The sequence below is a fragment of the Ammodytes marinus genome (assembly GCF_949987685.1).
Source record: "Ammodytes marinus genome assembly, chromosome: 5".
Lineage (NCBI taxonomy): Eukaryota > Metazoa > Chordata > Actinopteri > Uranoscopiformes > Ammodytidae > Ammodytes > Ammodytes marinus.
The window spans coordinates 23063677-23082636 of NC_137234.1; the positions used below are offsets into that span (position 1 = coordinate 23063677).

The window sequence follows — 18960 nt, forward strand, 5'->3', positions numbered from 1 at the left end:
GAGTTAATTTTTATGCAGTCCCGGCGATGTGAGTTTGATTTAATTTGATGAATCTAGCATATGAAAACAAGCCTTTTTGTTTGACTCGTCACATTAATTTGGTAATGGTGCTGCTGGTAAATACTGTTCACACACATTTAATGCTAAAAATCAAAATATTTGAAAGACTAAATGTGCCACTTTTTAACAAATTTGTATTTCGATGATCTGTCCTGTTAAAATTTTACAACTAAAAAAATTTAATTCCTTAAATCTTTATAAGTTCCCTTGGTACTTATTGTCTTTCATTGTTTTTACCCTTCAACTGTAATCTTCACCCCCACCTCTTTGCCCATTCCCTCTCTCTGCCACCCTCCTTCCCTGCCTCGTTCTCCCTCCCTCTTCTTTTCTTTCCCAGGCGAATGATGCACGCTGCAAGCGGTGTGTGCGTTTAGTGTGAGTGAGAGCCATCGGTGTGAGTGTGTGTGCTTGCTTGTGTGTGTGGCTGGGGAGAGAGAGAGAGAGAGGCATAGACCGAGCCCTTAACACAGAGCATGCCTCTGCGTCCGGCAGCCGGCAAACATGAGCCACCCAGCCCTCCACGGCAGGACCAGCAGCAGCAGCAGCACACACACACACACTCGCACACACTCACACATTCTCACACGCACGCAGCAAACGGCAGCCAGGGGGCCAGCACTGACAGCAGCAGCTCCCGGGAAGAGGACAGCAGCGTTCCCATTCCTGTCGGTGGTTTGGCTATCTGTCCCGGTGCAGAGCAGAGCCACAGCTCAAGTGCACCCATGGAGGAGCCGACAGGCAACACCGTGGTCATCCGCATTGGAATCCCAGACTTACAACAGACGGTAAGAGCTTGTTCTGTAGCCACTGCTGGGGAGAGGATAAAAGAGAGGGAACCTGCCTCTCCCCCTTCCGCTCTGGCTGGGTGCTTTCTACCTTTCCTCTGTCTGCTTCATGGATTTTGCTGTATTTCTCTTAAACATCTTCGGTTATTTTCTTTTTTCCTTTTTCTTTATCATCCTTTCTTCATCCTATCCCTCTCTTTACCCTCTCTTTCTTTTTTTGGTATGAACACTTAGTGGCTGTTTTTTACTTGCTGGCTTCTGGGGGTTCTGCTTCCCCCCGCCTATTTCTATGATGTTTCGTTAATAAATCTACCTCTTCATTAACTGCGCTTCAGCTGACTTTGACAACTGACCACTTAGGGTGAGAGCGAGAGAGGGAGGGGAGAGAGGGAGGGGAGAGAGAGAGAGAGAGAAAGAGAAAGAGAAAGAGAAAGAGAAGAGATCCGGCATTAAGGATGCAATGAGAGGCATTGTGAATTCACAGAAAGGCAGATAAGACAATCAAGATACTACACCAACCTCTGTCTTGTTGTTGCTTTGTGCCAGGGCAGAATTAGAGATCCTATTCTATATTCCTCTTTATAAAGTCTTTCCACAGGAGTTTCCCGGATGTAGCCTGTATCTCTGTAGTATTGCAGCCACTGGAATCATTAGACTGTGACAGTGATCTTTCTTCCCTTAATTTCCCCATTTTCAACATTCAGTATGAACTGCTCTTCCTTTGCAAAATCCCTGTGACCATACTGAAGTGGGGTTGTCTGTATGTGTTAGTTGCAGAAGGTTCTATGAAGCAGGGCAATTGCCAGATCCTAAATAGGTCTATTTTATAAATGTATCAACCTCTGCTAATGTAATTCATGTGGACTCAGCAAAAGCTATTCTGCTTTGTTTGAGTAATTGCCTGGGATATACAATAAGAGCCATTGTTAATGAATTGTTCTGTTTCAAAGTGATTTCTTCATACTTTACTGTAAAAGTAAAAATAATAGGCCCTTTACAGGTCATGGGTAAAAATGAATAGAAAGTGATTGCCTGGAACTGCACATAAACGCATAGAGGAGGAAACATGTTACACTTTATTTGCTGTGGAATGAAATAAAGTGTTATTAGTTTAACATATCCCTAACCCAATGTATACTCTCTCCATATATCCCTCCCTGTGCTCTTTGTATCCCTGTCGGCAACAAACATATAATCACACTGTTAGAGAGTTCCCATGTGACATATTGTATTGTTACAACAGAGCATTACTTTCTGTATTACCAATCTGCCTCTTTGTCAAACTTTCTCACATTTACCCTGGAGGCATCCTCTACAAATGGTTTAGAAAGATTAAGATCAAACTTTTATCAGTCACTTCATAGTCAGGCTCAGATACTCACTTGGCTTTCAGTATGTGGCTAAGTTTGAGCCTCTCATTTGATTCTTTGTCCAGACATTCATGGCAAAGGCAAGAGGCTTTTTTGAGTTTGTTTTTGTTGATTACCTCATTGTTGTTGGCTGAAATGACCCATTGTATCTAAGCAAGGCTCTGTATGCTAGGAATAAAGACAGGAAATAAAAGGAGAGCAGTTGAAAAGAAAACTGAATATTCCCCTTAGGTCCTGAATCGTAGGCTGTGAATACAAATGGTTTTCAGTGCAGCTAAGACACATTGAGCACACACGTCGCACACACACACACGCACGCACACACACAAACACACACACACACATACACACACACACACACACACACACACACACACACACACACCTACACACATATATATGAGCACGCACATGCATTCACACTCACACACAGACGTGCACACATGCCCTTAAGTCCTAATTCCCTTTCAAAGGGACTTCCCTTAAGGTGCTTATGTAATGGAAAGATGCTCAAAAGATCATCGGTTTAAATTGCAAGGGTTCACTTTGGTCCAATATATGGGCAAACTGGCAGAGAGTCCGAAAGTCTGACAAACAAACATAGAAGCAGATGACAGATGGCCAAACTCTGACAGTCTGAATCTTTTATGGAGCAGTCAAAAGTAACTTGTGTACTCTGAGTGAGCAGGAGATTACACTAGAATAGTCAGCCTGAAGAAGGATTACACACCTCCTGCTGCCTGGATCAGGAGAATGATTCACAATGCAAAGATCACAGCAGGCAACACTTGTCCTTTTCAACAAGAGAGAAGGGAGGAGCAGGCCTCACGCAAGAGGAGCAAAACCCACAGTCCTTTTTTGTTTTTTCAGTTCCCGGACGCTTATGTCTAAATTCCAATATTTTGAACTTCTATACTTTTGCAGTGATGTGGAGGATATTTTCAATTTATCAATTTAAAAGAGGATCTTAAAGACAAAACCAGATAAATGTATTTGTAATGTTGTTTAAAAGTTGAAGAAACAGGGTTGATAGAAAGGTCAAGTGTTAAGTGTAGAGACATGGCATTGAGAAACGTTAGACTGTTGATTGTTAGTTTTGTCTATTACCTCTATTACTATTGTGAGGATGCATACCCAAAACTAATGATTGGGAAATGCAATGGACTTACGTGATTAAGCCTGTTGTCTTCAGTCCAAATCTAACCAAATACGTTGGGCCTCATCCACTGAAGGATTGTGCCGCTAAACCGGTGCAAATGAGAGAAAAAAATTGGCGGAAGAGCGCGCGGACTGCACTGGAACTGCCCTGCAGAGCAGACAGTGTCCTTGGTGCACCTGTCCCATTTGCATGTATTTAAATGAGGGAATATTCTAAATCCAGTGCAAAATTGCTGCCGTCTTATTAAAAAATGCCTCGTTGCAAATAGCACCTTATCCTGCCAGTGCAAATTGCAACAGGCTGTTTTAGTGGAGCAATTACCCTGTGTACTAAAGTTGCGCAATTTACTCCCTGTCTCTCTGTCTCCCTCTCTCTTTCACTTTATATAAATCTGTGATCTGGGTGCAACCGCCGGCCTGTGTGGATGTGAAGCAGATTAAAGAACATTCATCACCATCAAAACCTGGCCGATTGTCTTCATGAACCATGCGTAAAGCAGTTCTGCCTGGGTTACTGCCTGCTGCGTGTCTTCCCCGTGACCGGGACAAGATTTACTTATTGTTATTAATACCACTGAGCATCAAGTAAATTAGATGGATCCGCGACCCTTTCTCCTGCATCTCCGTGTGGAAAAATACTTACATTTTGCATGAAGTGGGATATGAATGTCTCTGTTGAGATCCTTTAAAAAAAAATATTTAGGAAATAAGCGTCTTCGTCTTTTCCTTGTAAGAGAAGTTTGTTTTATTTTTTCTCTCCGTGTACCCACATCCTTGGCCCGGGACAACTGTACAGGTGTGTCCCCCTTGACGGCAGCAGGGCTGTTCACTTAAACGCAAAACGAGTGCAAACTGGATCCAGCTGCCACACTTAGCAGGTGTGTTAGCGCCTTTGCGGCGGAATGTACTTAGTGCACATTTCTTTGTGGATACGGTGCTAAAACGGGGCACATTGCGGCCACTATTTCGCCGCAATTCAGGGAGCTATTAGCGAGTCCAAACCATTATTAGGCGATGTGTCCCATTGTCTTGGCAGTAGAACATACTAAAGTTGCTTTAGCAAACAATTCCATCTGTTCGGTCAGCTGGAATCAACATATGTCATTCAACATATCAATGATATATGATATATTGCTCAACTCAGAGGAGTGAAAACCTAACTTAAATAGTAATTTCCACTACTCTTTATTATCAGACTTATACTCTTCTTGCTTCTCGTTATGGCCCTTAGTAGGACTACATTGTCAATCTTTATTTATTTACAGAAAATGAAAAGGGTTGGTATGTTATTGAAGTGTGTGTCCTTGTTTTAGGTGCTTAGTTCCCTTTGGACGTGTATCCCATTCTTGGTAGTACAATGTGTTTCTGTTTAAATATTACAGCCTGGTATTTACCTATAGAAGGTCTAATCAGTGCCTTTAACATTTTGGCATGTGTTTCTCTGCTGTGTTTCCTTACTTTGGCTGCTAGCATTGTGAACCTTTGTTTAGCAGTCTCCAGGGTCACAGCCTCCACGGTCACAGCTATGGAGATCCCAGTGTCGACCTCTTATTGCTCTTTACAGATGAAGAAGGACACTAGTTATTTAGTGGTAGTGGTGCTTTTTGCCATCTATTTGTTGCTTATTATTTTCTAGTTGTTGTAACAGCTTTTTTTTCTTTCATAGAACGCTCTTTCATTAATGTTTAGTTTAATAAGTATGGCGATCATGACCTATATTAGTACCATTACAATAATGGTACTAATTGCTCATCATCATGTACATTTTGTGATTTGCAAATCAGTTGCAATTTAATTAGTTTATACAATAAGCATTTGACGTTTGCCTTCCACATCCTCATGTTGCTATTTTTAGCCTCATACCCAGTGGCTAGCCTCTACTAGCCCACAACACTCATTGAAGGGATGTCCCATCTCAATTTGTAATCACATCTGCAAACTTTTTTGGGACAGTGTATTTGGATGGTCATGAATTAAAAAATGAAAAAATTAATTAAACCAAACAATTAATATTTACTAGAGGTTAGCCAATATATACACTCGCCGACCACTTTATAAGGTACAACTGTTAATTTTTTTTATAAAAACAAAAATCTGATCTTCCAATCACTTGGCAGCAACTCAATGCATTTAGGCATGTAGATGTGGTCAAGACAACGTGCTGAAGTTAAAACTGAGCATCAGAATTGGGAAGAAAGGGGATTTAAGTAACTTTTAACGTGGCATGGTTGATGCAACCGAGGCAAGATGGATTCATGCTTTCACTTTTGCAACTGAAATCGAGACTCATCAGACCAGGCAAGACTTTTCCAATCTTCTATTGTCCAATTTTGGTGAGCCTGTGCGAATTGTAGCCTCAGTTTCCTGTTCTTAGCTGACAGGAGTGGCACCCAGTGGGGTCTCCTGCTGCTGTAGCCCATCTGCTTCAAGGCTGGACGTGTTGTGCGTTCAGAGATAGTATTCTGCATACCCATGTTGTAGCGAGTGTTTATTGAGTTACTGTTGCCTTTCTATCATCTCAAACCAGTCTGCCCATCCTCCTCTGACCTCTGACATCAACAAGGCATTTTCTTTCACACAAATGCCACTCACTGTATATTTTTTCTTTTTTGGGCCATTCTCTGTAAGCCCCAGAGATGGTATTGCGTGAAAATCCCAGTAGATCAGCAGTTTCTGAAATACTCAAACCACTCGGTTTTAACTTCAATAAGTTGTCCTGTCCAGGTCTACATGCCTAAATGCATTGAGTTGCTGTTATGTGATTGGCTGAGCAGTTATATGTGTTAACAAGAAATGTAACCACTGTACCTTATAAAGTGACAGTTGAGTTTATATACACATACACAGTGTGAGTGAGGCGGAAGAAGTAGGGCTGGAAAGATAGATCCTGCCCTTCACTTTTGACAGCCTTGTGTGTGATATGTGTGTATGTCATGACATTTAATCACATGGGTTAACATTTCACTCTAAATCAAGAATGTCAGTTAATGTGTGAAGCAGTAAAATGAAGTCAAATAATGCTCATTGAACTGCAAAAATGATATCACCATAGCGCTGCCTATTCATTTAGTACCTAGTTCAAAATGTACACATAACCTAAACTTATCCAGTAAAATATATCGGCCCTGCAATAAATCCTACCTTAATTTTATTACAAACACTGTAGGCTGTTTTATTTGTATGTAGCTATTAGTTTTAGCTGGGTGTAGGCTACCTGTAAGATTAATTTAGTTGTACATATTGATGAAACAGATGCATTGTTAAGTAGTATTTTGCTCTTCCCTACTCTAGTAGCGACACAATTTCAGAATGTCAAGGCAATCTTTATTTAAAATCTAAAACGAGCTTTCTGATGTGCGTCAATACTGCATTGAAATGTGTCAAAGCCAGATTTTGTAACGGTCAGAGAGTAAATCCAGGAATGTGAACTCACATCCAAATGCATTAACTACTTAGCCTGTATGGAGATATCTTTAGGAGGCAAGGTGAGGAGTCACTGTTATTATTTATTTACTCTCTTCTTATCAAATTAAATTGTTCCTCTTTGTTTTATTGCCTTTTTTTTAAACTCAATCTTATGTTATTACCAGTATAATTAAAACTGTGGTGAGCTTAAGCTTTGATTATTTTACTGTTGTTTTATCATTAAATAACATAGATTATACATGTCATCAATGATTGATTCCTTTGTGGGTTATCCAATGTAGGCTACAAACATACCTGACTTGTCTATGGTTGGGAACACACCCTTTTCCCCTAATGGAGAATAAGAATGGAGCGATGGAATTAAGTCTCCCTAAAAAAGAGTGAAATTTCCCTGTTAATGTTTCAACATACTTATGCTTAAGCAGAAGTAATACATTTTTTTTTTTACTGTAAAAATGTTACATCATTCTTTATTCATACAGCATACACAGGTCTCTGAGTCACTCACAGAGAAACCTTTCATGTATCCTACAACCATTTATCCAATCAGGAGAGAGAACGCTAAAAAGTCTCTCTGCAATGAGCAAGAGTTACAGAGAGCTGAATGTTTACCCGGTGTCTACAATTGCGTTCCAAGTGTTGGTTTTATTGTTTTAACCATGTTATATCGTACTAACGGATCTGAGGTGATGCTAGAAAACTCGCTGCACAAAGACAGCTGCATGTTGATGTGGTGACGACAGGCAATTAGCTTAAATGACCCAACCACTTACTTCTGCTTTAATAACTGTGTGAAAAGAAGACCATTGCCAGTCAGAGCCAAACTATGACACAAGGTAAAAAATAAATAAGTCTTAGGGGTGCATTATAAATGCTAATGGCTCCTAAGGCTAGACCTCCCAATGTATGATTGCCATCCTTCCCACATGATGACATTTAATTAAAAAGTTTCATTACCTGTTCATAATCAACAAATGTGAGCTGAATTATTTTAAAGAAGAGAACTATAATTCAGAACAGTTCTGTTGGAAATGCAATGCAAAGAAAACTAAAAACAGAATATGATGGACAGATACCAGATTGACAAAGTAGAACACCATCACAGTGATGTGCAGGCATAAAGGAAAGTTGACAGTGATGAGTTGAAAAAAAAATAAAAAATGTATCGCATTTGATAAAACGCACACAAGGACTATTGGCGGGTTATGTATCAGTATTGTGACATTGGATCAGACATTCCTCCAGCAGTTACACTTGAGAAAACAATCCAGCTATACCACTAACGAGCCAAAATAACCTTTATCAGATGCTGGGTGATAATATCCATGTTTATTCTGCTATGTGACAGGACCTGATTTTAAGGGTCATTTTAGATTATTCTAGGGCATTTTCTATTCTAGGGCTGCAACGCGCAGACACACGCACACAGAGCAGCCGATGGGTCGATCAGACGAGAGGTTGTAATGACACGCGCACACAGAGAGGGTGACGACTACTAAGTGCAAATTCCTTTGTGGATACGGTGGTACGGTACCAGCATAAGAGTAACATGGCTAATGATATGCAAATTTAAAGCAACTGAAGCTTAATGAAAAAATATAGGATAAATCTGTCCTTTAAGAAAACAGTGCTCACTTTAAAAACATATACTTAATAAAGTATACATTGTGTGTACTTACTGCAGACATCGTACCGTGGTTGTCTAAAGTGGTTAAGATGCAGGGTAGTCCTCTGTGTCGTGCTGCTGTGGTCCTACAGCGGGCAATGCAGGGAAATAAAATATACATTTAAAATGCAGTGTGTGTAAGAGACAAACGCAAACAGAGTTTGGCAGAGAGAAAGTGGCACAGAAGGAAGGAATATTTGTGTAGCATCACCTGCTTCTAAGTAATGTGTGTTTATGTTTTGCACTGTAGATTATGTCTACATTTTGGTAGTGATAAATTCCTTTAGGTATTTTCCAATTAGTGCTCTCTCACAAGTACTGCTGCAGAACTGCACCCTTATAGATCAATTTGGGTTATAACTGTATGGTTCTTTGTGTAACAAATTAAAAGACATTCATTACTGTGGTAATGATAACACCATATTCCTATGTAATGAAATCCAGCAGTTTTAGAGATTCACATGGAGACATTGTGTGGTCATTTGATGCTAGTGAGTCAGTGGTTGCACTACTAACAAGGCCAAATGCAGAATGTTAAGTGTCCATTACAGCCTCCTAGCTCTTTACAGATTCTGGTCCAGGGCTCTCTGCAGATGAAAGAGATGGTTCCTGTGAGTCTCAGCATTTAATGCTGCCCATTCTAAAGCGGTTAGAACTACACATCTATAATCTCTCCCCCTCTGCCTGGCTCACAGTCACACTAATACACCCCCTGTGAAAACAGGGGGAGTGTATTAGTGCACACACACACACACACAAACCCCTCTCTTTCATACTACACACCTGTTCTCTCCAGTGAAACAAGAACAGGTCCTATAAAGTTTTCTGTGTCCTGTTATCTTTACCATGGTAAGAGAACATTTTATTGGAAATATTTAAAGTTGGATTAAAGAAAACACTGTAAATTCCAGTTTGTATTTAGTCTGACATAATATGTGAATAAATATGTCACCTGACCTGACCTTGACTAGTTTGATTTCATTACTGTTGCAGATGCTAGGAGTAGGGTAACGGGTATTGGACGGTGGACCCAAGTGCATACAGTTCAAGTAGCAGGTTAGCTGAAGTGATTTACTAGAAGGGCACTTGGTGGATGGATGAAATATGTCAAAGAAGAGAGAAAGACAGACACAGTGAGAGTTAAGTCATAAAAAATACTCATTGTAAGACCTGGAACTAACCGAACCTTTACATTTTTGTAGAATTACAACATTTAATGTTGTCTTTGTTAATAATTAATCCATTTGTTGGTCATTAGAATATCCGTCAAGCTTAAATAGGCATGAAAACACATTAATCTCTGAAACATTTCTCCTGCTGCTATAACACTCATAATATTACACACACACACACACACACAAACACACACACACACACACACACACACACACACACACACACACACACACACACACACACACACACACACACAAAACCTTTACTTTCAGATGAACTTTACTTGATAATTTGTCACTTAAACATAAATTAAAACTCAACTATTCATATCAAATGGACAGCATGAATCGCAAAGCATTGTCCATAATTAGGTAAAGTCCAGCCTCTGCATTTTCTTTGTGAACAGTGTGTAGTGTGTTCACACCGTGTATTTCAGGGTGTCTGTATCTTGATGGTAGCCCATTAATTCAAGTTAATTAAATCAATGCTGTTCCCCCCCTTCGTCTCAGGGGTGTAGGGTGGAAGTAGTTCAGAATTAAACCTTTAGTTCATTTTATGTAATGGGATTGGAGATTGATTAGAAAGTCGACTGCATATAAACACACAGTTAGTGTCATATACAGCCAGTAACTCTTAAAGACTCTATGAAATGTAAATGCTAAAACAAACAAAAAATAAAAAATTGTGTATTAGCTGTTAAGAGTGAGCTCAGCTGTAGTATGTGATTACCAAAAGAGGTCAGACTGTCTCATTCTACAAAAAATGCGTGTGGATGCCGTCTGTGATAGACACAAATGTAGACATGCTGTGTTTATATGAGTTTGTCATTGGCCAGATGTGTCCTCATGACCTCTTCTCTGGTAACAACAATGTTTCATGGTTGACTCGCCGCATGCAGAAATGGGAAAATGAGAAAAGGATGTCTGTTGTTTTTGAGAACCATAGGTTTCTGAAAATATTTCAATGATGTGCGAATGATTCATGCCGGGAAATGTTATGTGAAATGTAGGCCTATAGGCTGGATTTAAATTTGCTGAATAAAATATTATTTGTTGAAGTCTTGAATTTTCAGCACTTTTCTGAAATAATTTGATATCTGGCAGTGATCCATTCCTCAGTTCTTTAGCATATAGCTAAATAGAGAGCAAATTACCAGTGTAAGATATTGGAACGCACAATCTTAGTGTCTTCACTCTATACACCAGTGAACAAACTTTAATTGGCTGGTGTGGTCATTTTATTTTAGACCACCCCAAACTTGAGCATTGATTAATGTTGTTGCTGATGAATATGCATCTCGATTCTTTCTTGCGTTTGCTGCTATGAAACATCATCCTGATGTGACATTGCCAGGTCCTTTGCAATACAGGTGGAGCCAGTCAGTGCGTTTCCATGGGACAGCTAGATAAGATTAGGCCATATACCGATTTTGACACTTGAACGGACCACGTCACTTGTCTGAGTAAACGTGGCCTTTTAGCGAATCGGATAAATGGCCGAAGCATGGCTGACTACGCTACCCTAGGTGCCACTGTAGCCCTTTCAACAAGTAGTTATAAAGCCACTTCCGGTTCCTTTCCGGCAACAACACTACTTTTTATTTCTCGAGCAAGCGCCGAACGCAAACTCCGATATGCGATCCTGTATACATGCAGGTAGAATGCCGACTATGAACGAGTTATCCAGGTGTTAGGCTTATCCGACTTCGCTTGTCTGTTAATGTGCAGATTTTTGTGCGAAGTAGATCGAATAAAGGTTTTTACATGGATTTTATAAGTCCTGTTGAAGTCTTATTCGTTTATGCTTCTCCATGTAAGCAACTGAGTGTTCTGGAGAACACTTGTTATCAAAATCACCTTTGTAAAAATCAGTTCATATCTCCTCTCAAAAGGACTTCCTCTCCCTACTAAGTGATAGCTGGAAAAAAATCCATTGTTAACACACAGCCTAAGCTCTGTAAACAGGCATATTGCCAGCTGTATTGAGCCTCTGTTGTTAACATGTTAACTTGTTTTAGGGCTGTCACTTTTTCCAAAAATGAAGTTCGAATTTTAAACACTCGTAATTTGTTCGAATATATTCAAAATATATCTCCCCCCCACACACAAACGCACACACTCACGCTCGCTTGCTTCCCTAAACACAACACGTCAGAATTTGTGTGTTGCATATTATGTACTCACACGGGGCTGTACAGGCTGTACACTGGCCACTGCTCCGCTCGTCTAAGCTAGCGGGGAAGCAAATTGACATCTTTGAAAAGTACGACAGATCTTCGTGACTTTACCATCCATGGTGAAGAACCCAAAATACCTTCACACGCTTCTGCTCATATTTATTGGTCATCGTCCACTGCTCACTATTGTCCCTTTTGGTCGCAAAGCAGCAGATTAACATCATGATTAACATGAGCTTGGTTCACTGATAGGTCAAGAGGGTATACAATAGGTCAAACTGATAGAAAAGTTAGAAAGCATCCTCTGCTGGATCACAAGGGAAACTACTTTGAATGGTCTGAAATGCTTATGAGACTGCAGCACACATATCGAATGGGAAATTACAGTTCAAATATGAACTTTTCACCCCACCCGAAAGAATATTCGAATTTTAAATAAAAAGGTGACAGCCCTGCTCTGTTTACATAGCCTAACCGTGTACAGAGCCTATGCTGTGTAACACCTAGGGTTGCAAAATTCCGGGAATTTTCAAAGTTGGAAACTTTCCATGGGAATTAACGGGAATTTATGGGAATTTTGGGAATTAACGGGAATAAACGGGAATTTACTAAATTTAAAGCTACCCAAATGCATTACATTCTCCTAACTATGTTATTTCAGTCCAGGCAAATGTTCTAGACTGTAAAAAGCAGTTTTTTCAACTAAGTTTTAATATATTTATTATGAACATTTAATTTCAAATCAGATTTAAAAAAAGTTTATTGAGACACCCAACTTGATATAATTTATTGATTTTTACTAGACCAGGGGCCGTATTCACAAAACATTTTATCTTAGCGCTAAGAGTACTCCTAAGGAGCACTAAAAGTTCTTAGTAAGGAGTAATTTCTTAAAACCTATTCACAAAGCTGATAAGACCAACTTTTACTAAGGAATGGGAGGGACTCCTTAGCTAAGACTAGAGGGCGGTGTTGACCCTGTTGCTATGGATGATGTCATGTTCATACCTTCTATGCCCACAGTGATTGGCTGAGAGGGAATGAGAGCTAAGAGTGAATTTATGATGGAAACACTGTGGGAGATATCCATATCGTGTCGCTGCATTAAAGTAAAGAGTTTTTATATACAATTAATGACAAGTGACACTGATTTAACATGAAACCAAGATACTGCAGGGTTTCCCACACATTTGTTCACAATTAACCTACAATAGCGCCACATAGGTCTATTCATTTTAAATTTTACAATGATTTGAATCGGAAAAATATCCTCATTGAACAGCTGCACGCCATGCACGCTCACTGTATTTCTCTCAATGGCGGACTATGCAGCAATAGTCAGACAGCAACAAACCAGGAAATTCACAATTTAGAAACAACAGCCGGCGAAATCGTAAAGAACATGCGGAAGGAAAAAGGCGAGACGCGCAACTATACAGTAGCGGATCTGTGGAACGGAGGAGATGCTGCGAAGCGCCACATATAGGCCTACTCTAGTACGAAATTAAACCCAAACGTGACACCAACAGTAACTTTCAGTGCATCATAAACCCAAAGCAACTGGAGGAAAATTAACTTAATAAATATTTTTTTATAACAATATAATAAATATAAATGTGTCTATACTTTCTAAATATAGCTTTACTAAGATCATTAAACCCTTACAGCTATTAAAGGTACCTTTTATAAAGCTCACTAGCATTAAATCTCTCCAAAACACCATCAAATGGTTGTCTGTGATTTACTCTTAGTGACTTAGGAGTCCTCTCGAGGACTCCTAGCTTTTCATAGATTTAGGAGCTAGTTTTAGCGCTAAAATGCTTTGTGAATTACACTTATCTTAAAAAGTTAGGAGTCCTAAAATTAGGAGTGAAACGCCCCTTATTTTTGAGAGTTACTCCTAAATCAGCACGTTAGGACCTACTCTTAGCCTTAAAATGTTTTGTGAATACGGCCCCAGGCTTACAGAGGCTTAAACAGTGATTTTAAATATAGTTGGGGAAAATATATTTTAGCATAATCTTGACTAAAACAACCAGATTTTATGCAAGTACACTTGGCAAATTGCACATAGCACACATCCTACTGCAGGGGTACTGAGGCCACGTCCCCTACATGCACTGTGCATTCCTCCATCACATGGTGGGGGGGCAATTTACTTTATTCATTGAATGGGTGGGGTCAGACAGATGAGTAATATTTAACTCAACATACATCTTTTTGTTGTTCAGTGAAATTATTGATTGTTCATAAAATAATCAAAACTTGAAAATTCTTTTTACAAATAAATCTGTTCAAATCTAATGTTTTTTAATTGTATTATTTTGCATGGATGTCTGCCTATGACCAAACATAGTGTTTAAATGTTTAGATTTATGTTTGGATATGAAAAAAAAATCATTTAAATTACCGACATTTAGTTAATTCCTATAATTTCCAATTTTGAATATTCCCAAAATTCCCGAGCGAAAGTTCCCGTGGAAAGTTTCCGGAAACTTTCCGGTAATTTACCGGAAACTTTCCACCCCTTTGCAACCCTAGTAACACCAGATTTTTTTTTTAAGTACACATAGACAGTACGGACAGCCAGCATATTGAGGAGATATCCTCTGACTTTGTGATTATGACAACAAACATTCTCCAGAATCGCTGACTTCACCTTTAAAGTGAATGTGTTGCCTGATGCCACTGATGCCATGTTTTATATCAAATAGTGTTTGTCTTCTTCTACACTCTGGTACTCCTCTGCAAATAGTATATGAGCTCTCCCTGGCTCAAAGCTTCTGAAATGTTGTTGTAATCATTGCTGCCTGAACTGGTACATTGTTGATGCTTTTTGCAAATAGTGGTTATTAGGGATGCATTAATTCATACAAAACTACCCTATTAAAACATTTTGTAACATTCCAGTTAACGTTACCGATCCCAAATGCACAATATAACCTAGAATTAAATATTTTAATTTGGCCATCTATTCGGCCAGCTTGTCTTCTGCTTGGCATTTTGCTCATTCTCTCATAATGTAGGACCTCGTCAGCAAGGGTGTGTGCGGCTCATCTGTAGGTTTAGTACTGGACCTTTTTTCTGTGTCTCTGTCTCCCTAATCTCCTGTGCTGTGCGTCTTTATAACAAGTGTCTTTCCCTAATCCAACTCAGCCTGGATCATTTCTTGTGCGCGCTGCTTTTTTAATGAGCTTTATATTGTAAATCAAGTACAATCCCGATGCTGTTCAGGGATTCTATGTCTGCCTGACGAAAACGTGTATTGACAGGGGTCTCTTTCTCATACTCACTGCATGCTGTTCATGGTGTCTTGATTTCAAGTGATAAATTAATCTCGTCTTTGTAGATGTGACCCCACTAGATATTTCAGCAGCACAGTTTCTGCAAACTTACTTTTTTGCGTAACTCAGATATTGAAATGTTTTAACAGTGCTGACATGTTTGCTGCAATTATACAGCAGGCAGCTGTATAAATGCGGCCTCTGCTGAATTTAGCCCCCTGAGGGCTGATTGATTTATTGATTGATGATTTTTTGCGAGAGAAGAGAAAAGAAAAGAGGATGAGCTGCACTACAATGCGCATATGCTTTTTTCTCTCTCTCCAGCGTGGATTTGCTATAGACAGTAGACACTGCCTCATACTTATAAGAATGTACACACCTAAAACACAAAGAGAGAAAAGAGCACCCGTTGCATTGCAATCACTTTTAAAACGTCCCGGCAGGGCGCTTTGAAAATACTCAAAACACTTGCGCCAACAAATTCCCTCTGGTGCTATATGTTTCAATCTTAGGGGGAAAACTGTAAAGGAATATATTTCCATGTCCACACTTTTATAAATGTTTATTCAAGTAACTAACTGTAGGAGAAGGCTTAACATTTCGGCTATTGAAAATATCCCCCGGACAGAGATGTGTACAGTGCAGTGACGTAACCAACCCCACCACACGATCGGTTCGTCTATCGGCGTTCCTTATTGAACATTATTGGACGATCTGAAATTGCTACCGATAGCCCAGCCCTAGTTAGTAGCCTATTGAGTTACACATATTGTTGACAGAAACAGACTCGGCAAGAGGGTGAGGGCAAGATATTCACATGTCAGGCACAAACAAGTGCTACCTTGTGCTGCTCATCATTATTAATTTCTAATTTAACTGTGCTTTAAAATATGAAGATCTGCTAGATGAAACCGTATTTCGTTGTGTCCCTGTTTCTTAATCTACTTCTATAGGATCCTCAGACTGAGACAGAGCCGAAGAGGCTAGAGCCAGTGGAGGTTACAAGGCTAAGACAGAGGTGGTTCATTTAGTCTCTCAAATAAACTAAGCTTAGTTGATAGAAGCACAAAGACCATGCATACAATGCAGTAGTATCTGGTCGTGTTATAAGTCTTGGATAACTCATCCAGTGTATCATACAGTTTACAAAAAAAAAAAAACATACGATAGCTATATTAGTGATCTCTATTTGTTTTACCCCTTTAAGGCATTGGTTTGGACTCTTCCTAAATCCAGTGGGAAGTTCAGCTCTGTTAATTAGCGCATATGTCATCTGGCCAGCGACAGCCAGAGGTCTTGGGAGATGGAGACAGGGCTGTGTGAGAGTCATTACACTCCATCATGTGAGCACTCCTCTTCTTTTTTTCTCTTCATTTCACCACTATGCTTCACTCTCCTTTCTCTTCTCAGCCGATGCATCACTTCTTGCTAAAAGGCAACAACAATGCCCTGTCTCTTTCCATTGTGATTTGATGCCATCTGCGCCTTAAGAGATACTATAGTCATGTCTTGCTCCATGCATTATTCTTGCTTACATAAGTCACAAACAACCACACACAAAAAAATGAAATAAATACATGTTAATTAGTAAAGCACTTTTGGGTTGTGTTTTGAATTCAGATGTGGAATTATGTAATATGTTTTGTTTGAGTTTGTTTCCACTTTGTTGACCTGTGTGCACTTACTTGAACTTTTGTTCACAATAGCTTGTATAATAATTTATACTCAACCCATTGCCCTAATTTGTAACAATTCTCTTAACGTGTAATGCGTTTTGCATCTGCATTTCTGTGACTTTCATAAACAGAGTATAGTGTATTATTAATTTTAATTTATAATGTACTTGCAGAACTTCCGACAAGACTTGTTATGTAGGGCATAGCGTTGCCCTTTGCCTACAACCAGTGTTGGGAATTTAAGATTTGGTCAAAATTAAGAATATTATTAATTTCAAGGAAATTATAATATTAAGATTTTTTTAAATGAATGATCAATTCAATTAGTCTAATCAAATGACTTATTAATACCTACGGACCACCACCCTTTGAAAAAGGGGACTCTGTACCAAATCAGAAAAACAGTCTAAATGTTAAAGGGATTTACCTTTTTAAAAATGTCAAGTTCGTTACAATGTAAATTTAGGTTTGAAGGAGTTAATGTTCGGCATGGACATTATTTACCAGCAATTAGTGAAATACAAGACACAAATATCACAGACACTGCTTCTTAAAATCAAAAAGGAAGGGTGTATTCACTTAGGCAAGTTGATTATAATTATACACATAAGTCAATAACCATTAACTAATCTAATTTAAGAAAGCAAAACAGCACATTTATAAAATGCTGTTTTGTGTATAAACAAAGTGTAGAATCAAAGAATATGGTATTTGCAATTTACTAGAGGCATCAAGAGAGACTCTTACCTTTACACCTAGTTAGCTCCAAAAGCCCAATGATCCATGATTAGCTTTAGGCCGTCTAATATAGTGGTTAATTGAAAACGTACAGCTTTCTCTGTATTCCTTCACGCTTCCTCTGTTCGTTGTCACCATGCTCCACAAGTGTTACGTGACCTACAGTTTGTCTCTCATCTCATCCCTCAAGCCCCTACTTTCCTGTCCTATCATCCTTCACTTATTTCTCTAATTTAGGCAGACAAAAGATCAAGGCTTGGCTTTTGATGAGAGAGAGAGAGACTGAAGGGTGTCTGATCTTAGTAAGTGGACATGACTTTAGCATGGATTGACATTGATTGATGAACACACAAGGCCACACTTGCTGCACATTAAAACAAACAGGAACACAACCCTAACCCTAACTAGGGATTGGCGATATGACCTAACATAAATATGAAAACCTATCCTATCCCTTAATGAATAAGGATAAGATATTAGGAATCATGTCATGTTGAAGCCTGGAGTGACTAGGGTTGTGAATCTTTTGGAATCCCAGGATTCGTTTCGATTTGATTCCGATTCTTGGGGTCAGGATTCGATTCAAAATAGATTTCTTGATTCAGTTCAAAGGAGGATTTCAGGATCAACTCCAGTCCACTGTGTGTAAAGAGGCGTTGTGGCAAATGATGGCATGAAAGCAAATTACAGCCCTTGTCCATGTTTTTTTTGTATATACACGGGCATGTTCTTTTGATAGAACAGGTTGCTGTCTATTTTGCTGTAATGACGCAAAGTCCTCTACTGTAGCCTAAACCTCTCCATCTATTTTCGGACAATATAGGAACTTTTTTACAACATGTTTCTCTTTTTCTTCTTTAATGATTGATAAAAGATTGTATTCATGTGCGTTAGAATAGCTTAAAATAAATAGAAAATTACCTTAGACTTAGAAAATAATATTTTTTATATTTAAAAAATAAAAGGACACAATACAGGAAATTACTAACACCATTTATTGAAAATGTAGTGTTAACAGTGTCTTGTGACTGTCTTAACACTGGACAAGTAGGTAGTAATCATGCAGCTAAGTCAAGAAATGAATGTTACTGTTGTTGTTCTAAATGTAGCTGTTACTGTTAGTTTCCTACTTTGCTGACAGACCATAATGTTAGTCAGAGGACAGGGGGGATGTTTGCCAGGGCTAACCTTCTCCACTTTCCAGTAGCTGGGGAAACAAAGAAGAGACTTTTATTTGACTTTTGAAGCTGCAGCATTTATAAACCGAATCACTGTGGCCTAAACTGTGCAATTACTGCCAGATTGATCTGGTAACCTTTCCCTCTGCTTAGTTCCATTCACCTGCAGTTGCCTGCCACCTGCTTAACCACACACTCACTAAGTTACATCACACCCCTATTCCTTAAGAGAGCTACGCAACATAGATGCTGTTTGTAGATTGAGGA

General features: G+C 39.2%; 1 protein-coding gene across 1 annotated transcript in view; it reads left to right on the forward strand.

The window, feature by feature from the left end:
- Positions 1 to 533: 533 nt before the first annotated feature.
- The window catches only part of shank3a (SH3 and multiple ankyrin repeat domains 3a), a gene marked incomplete at both ends in the record, with an annotated part of 140380 nt that continues 121953 nt past the window's right edge, over positions 534 to 18960 (forward strand). The window contains one exon of the mRNA XM_080027789.1: positions 534 to 845. Coding sequence (XP_079883915.1) covers positions 534 to 845 — 312 coding nt within the window. The remainder of the gene's footprint in view (positions 846 to 18960) is intronic.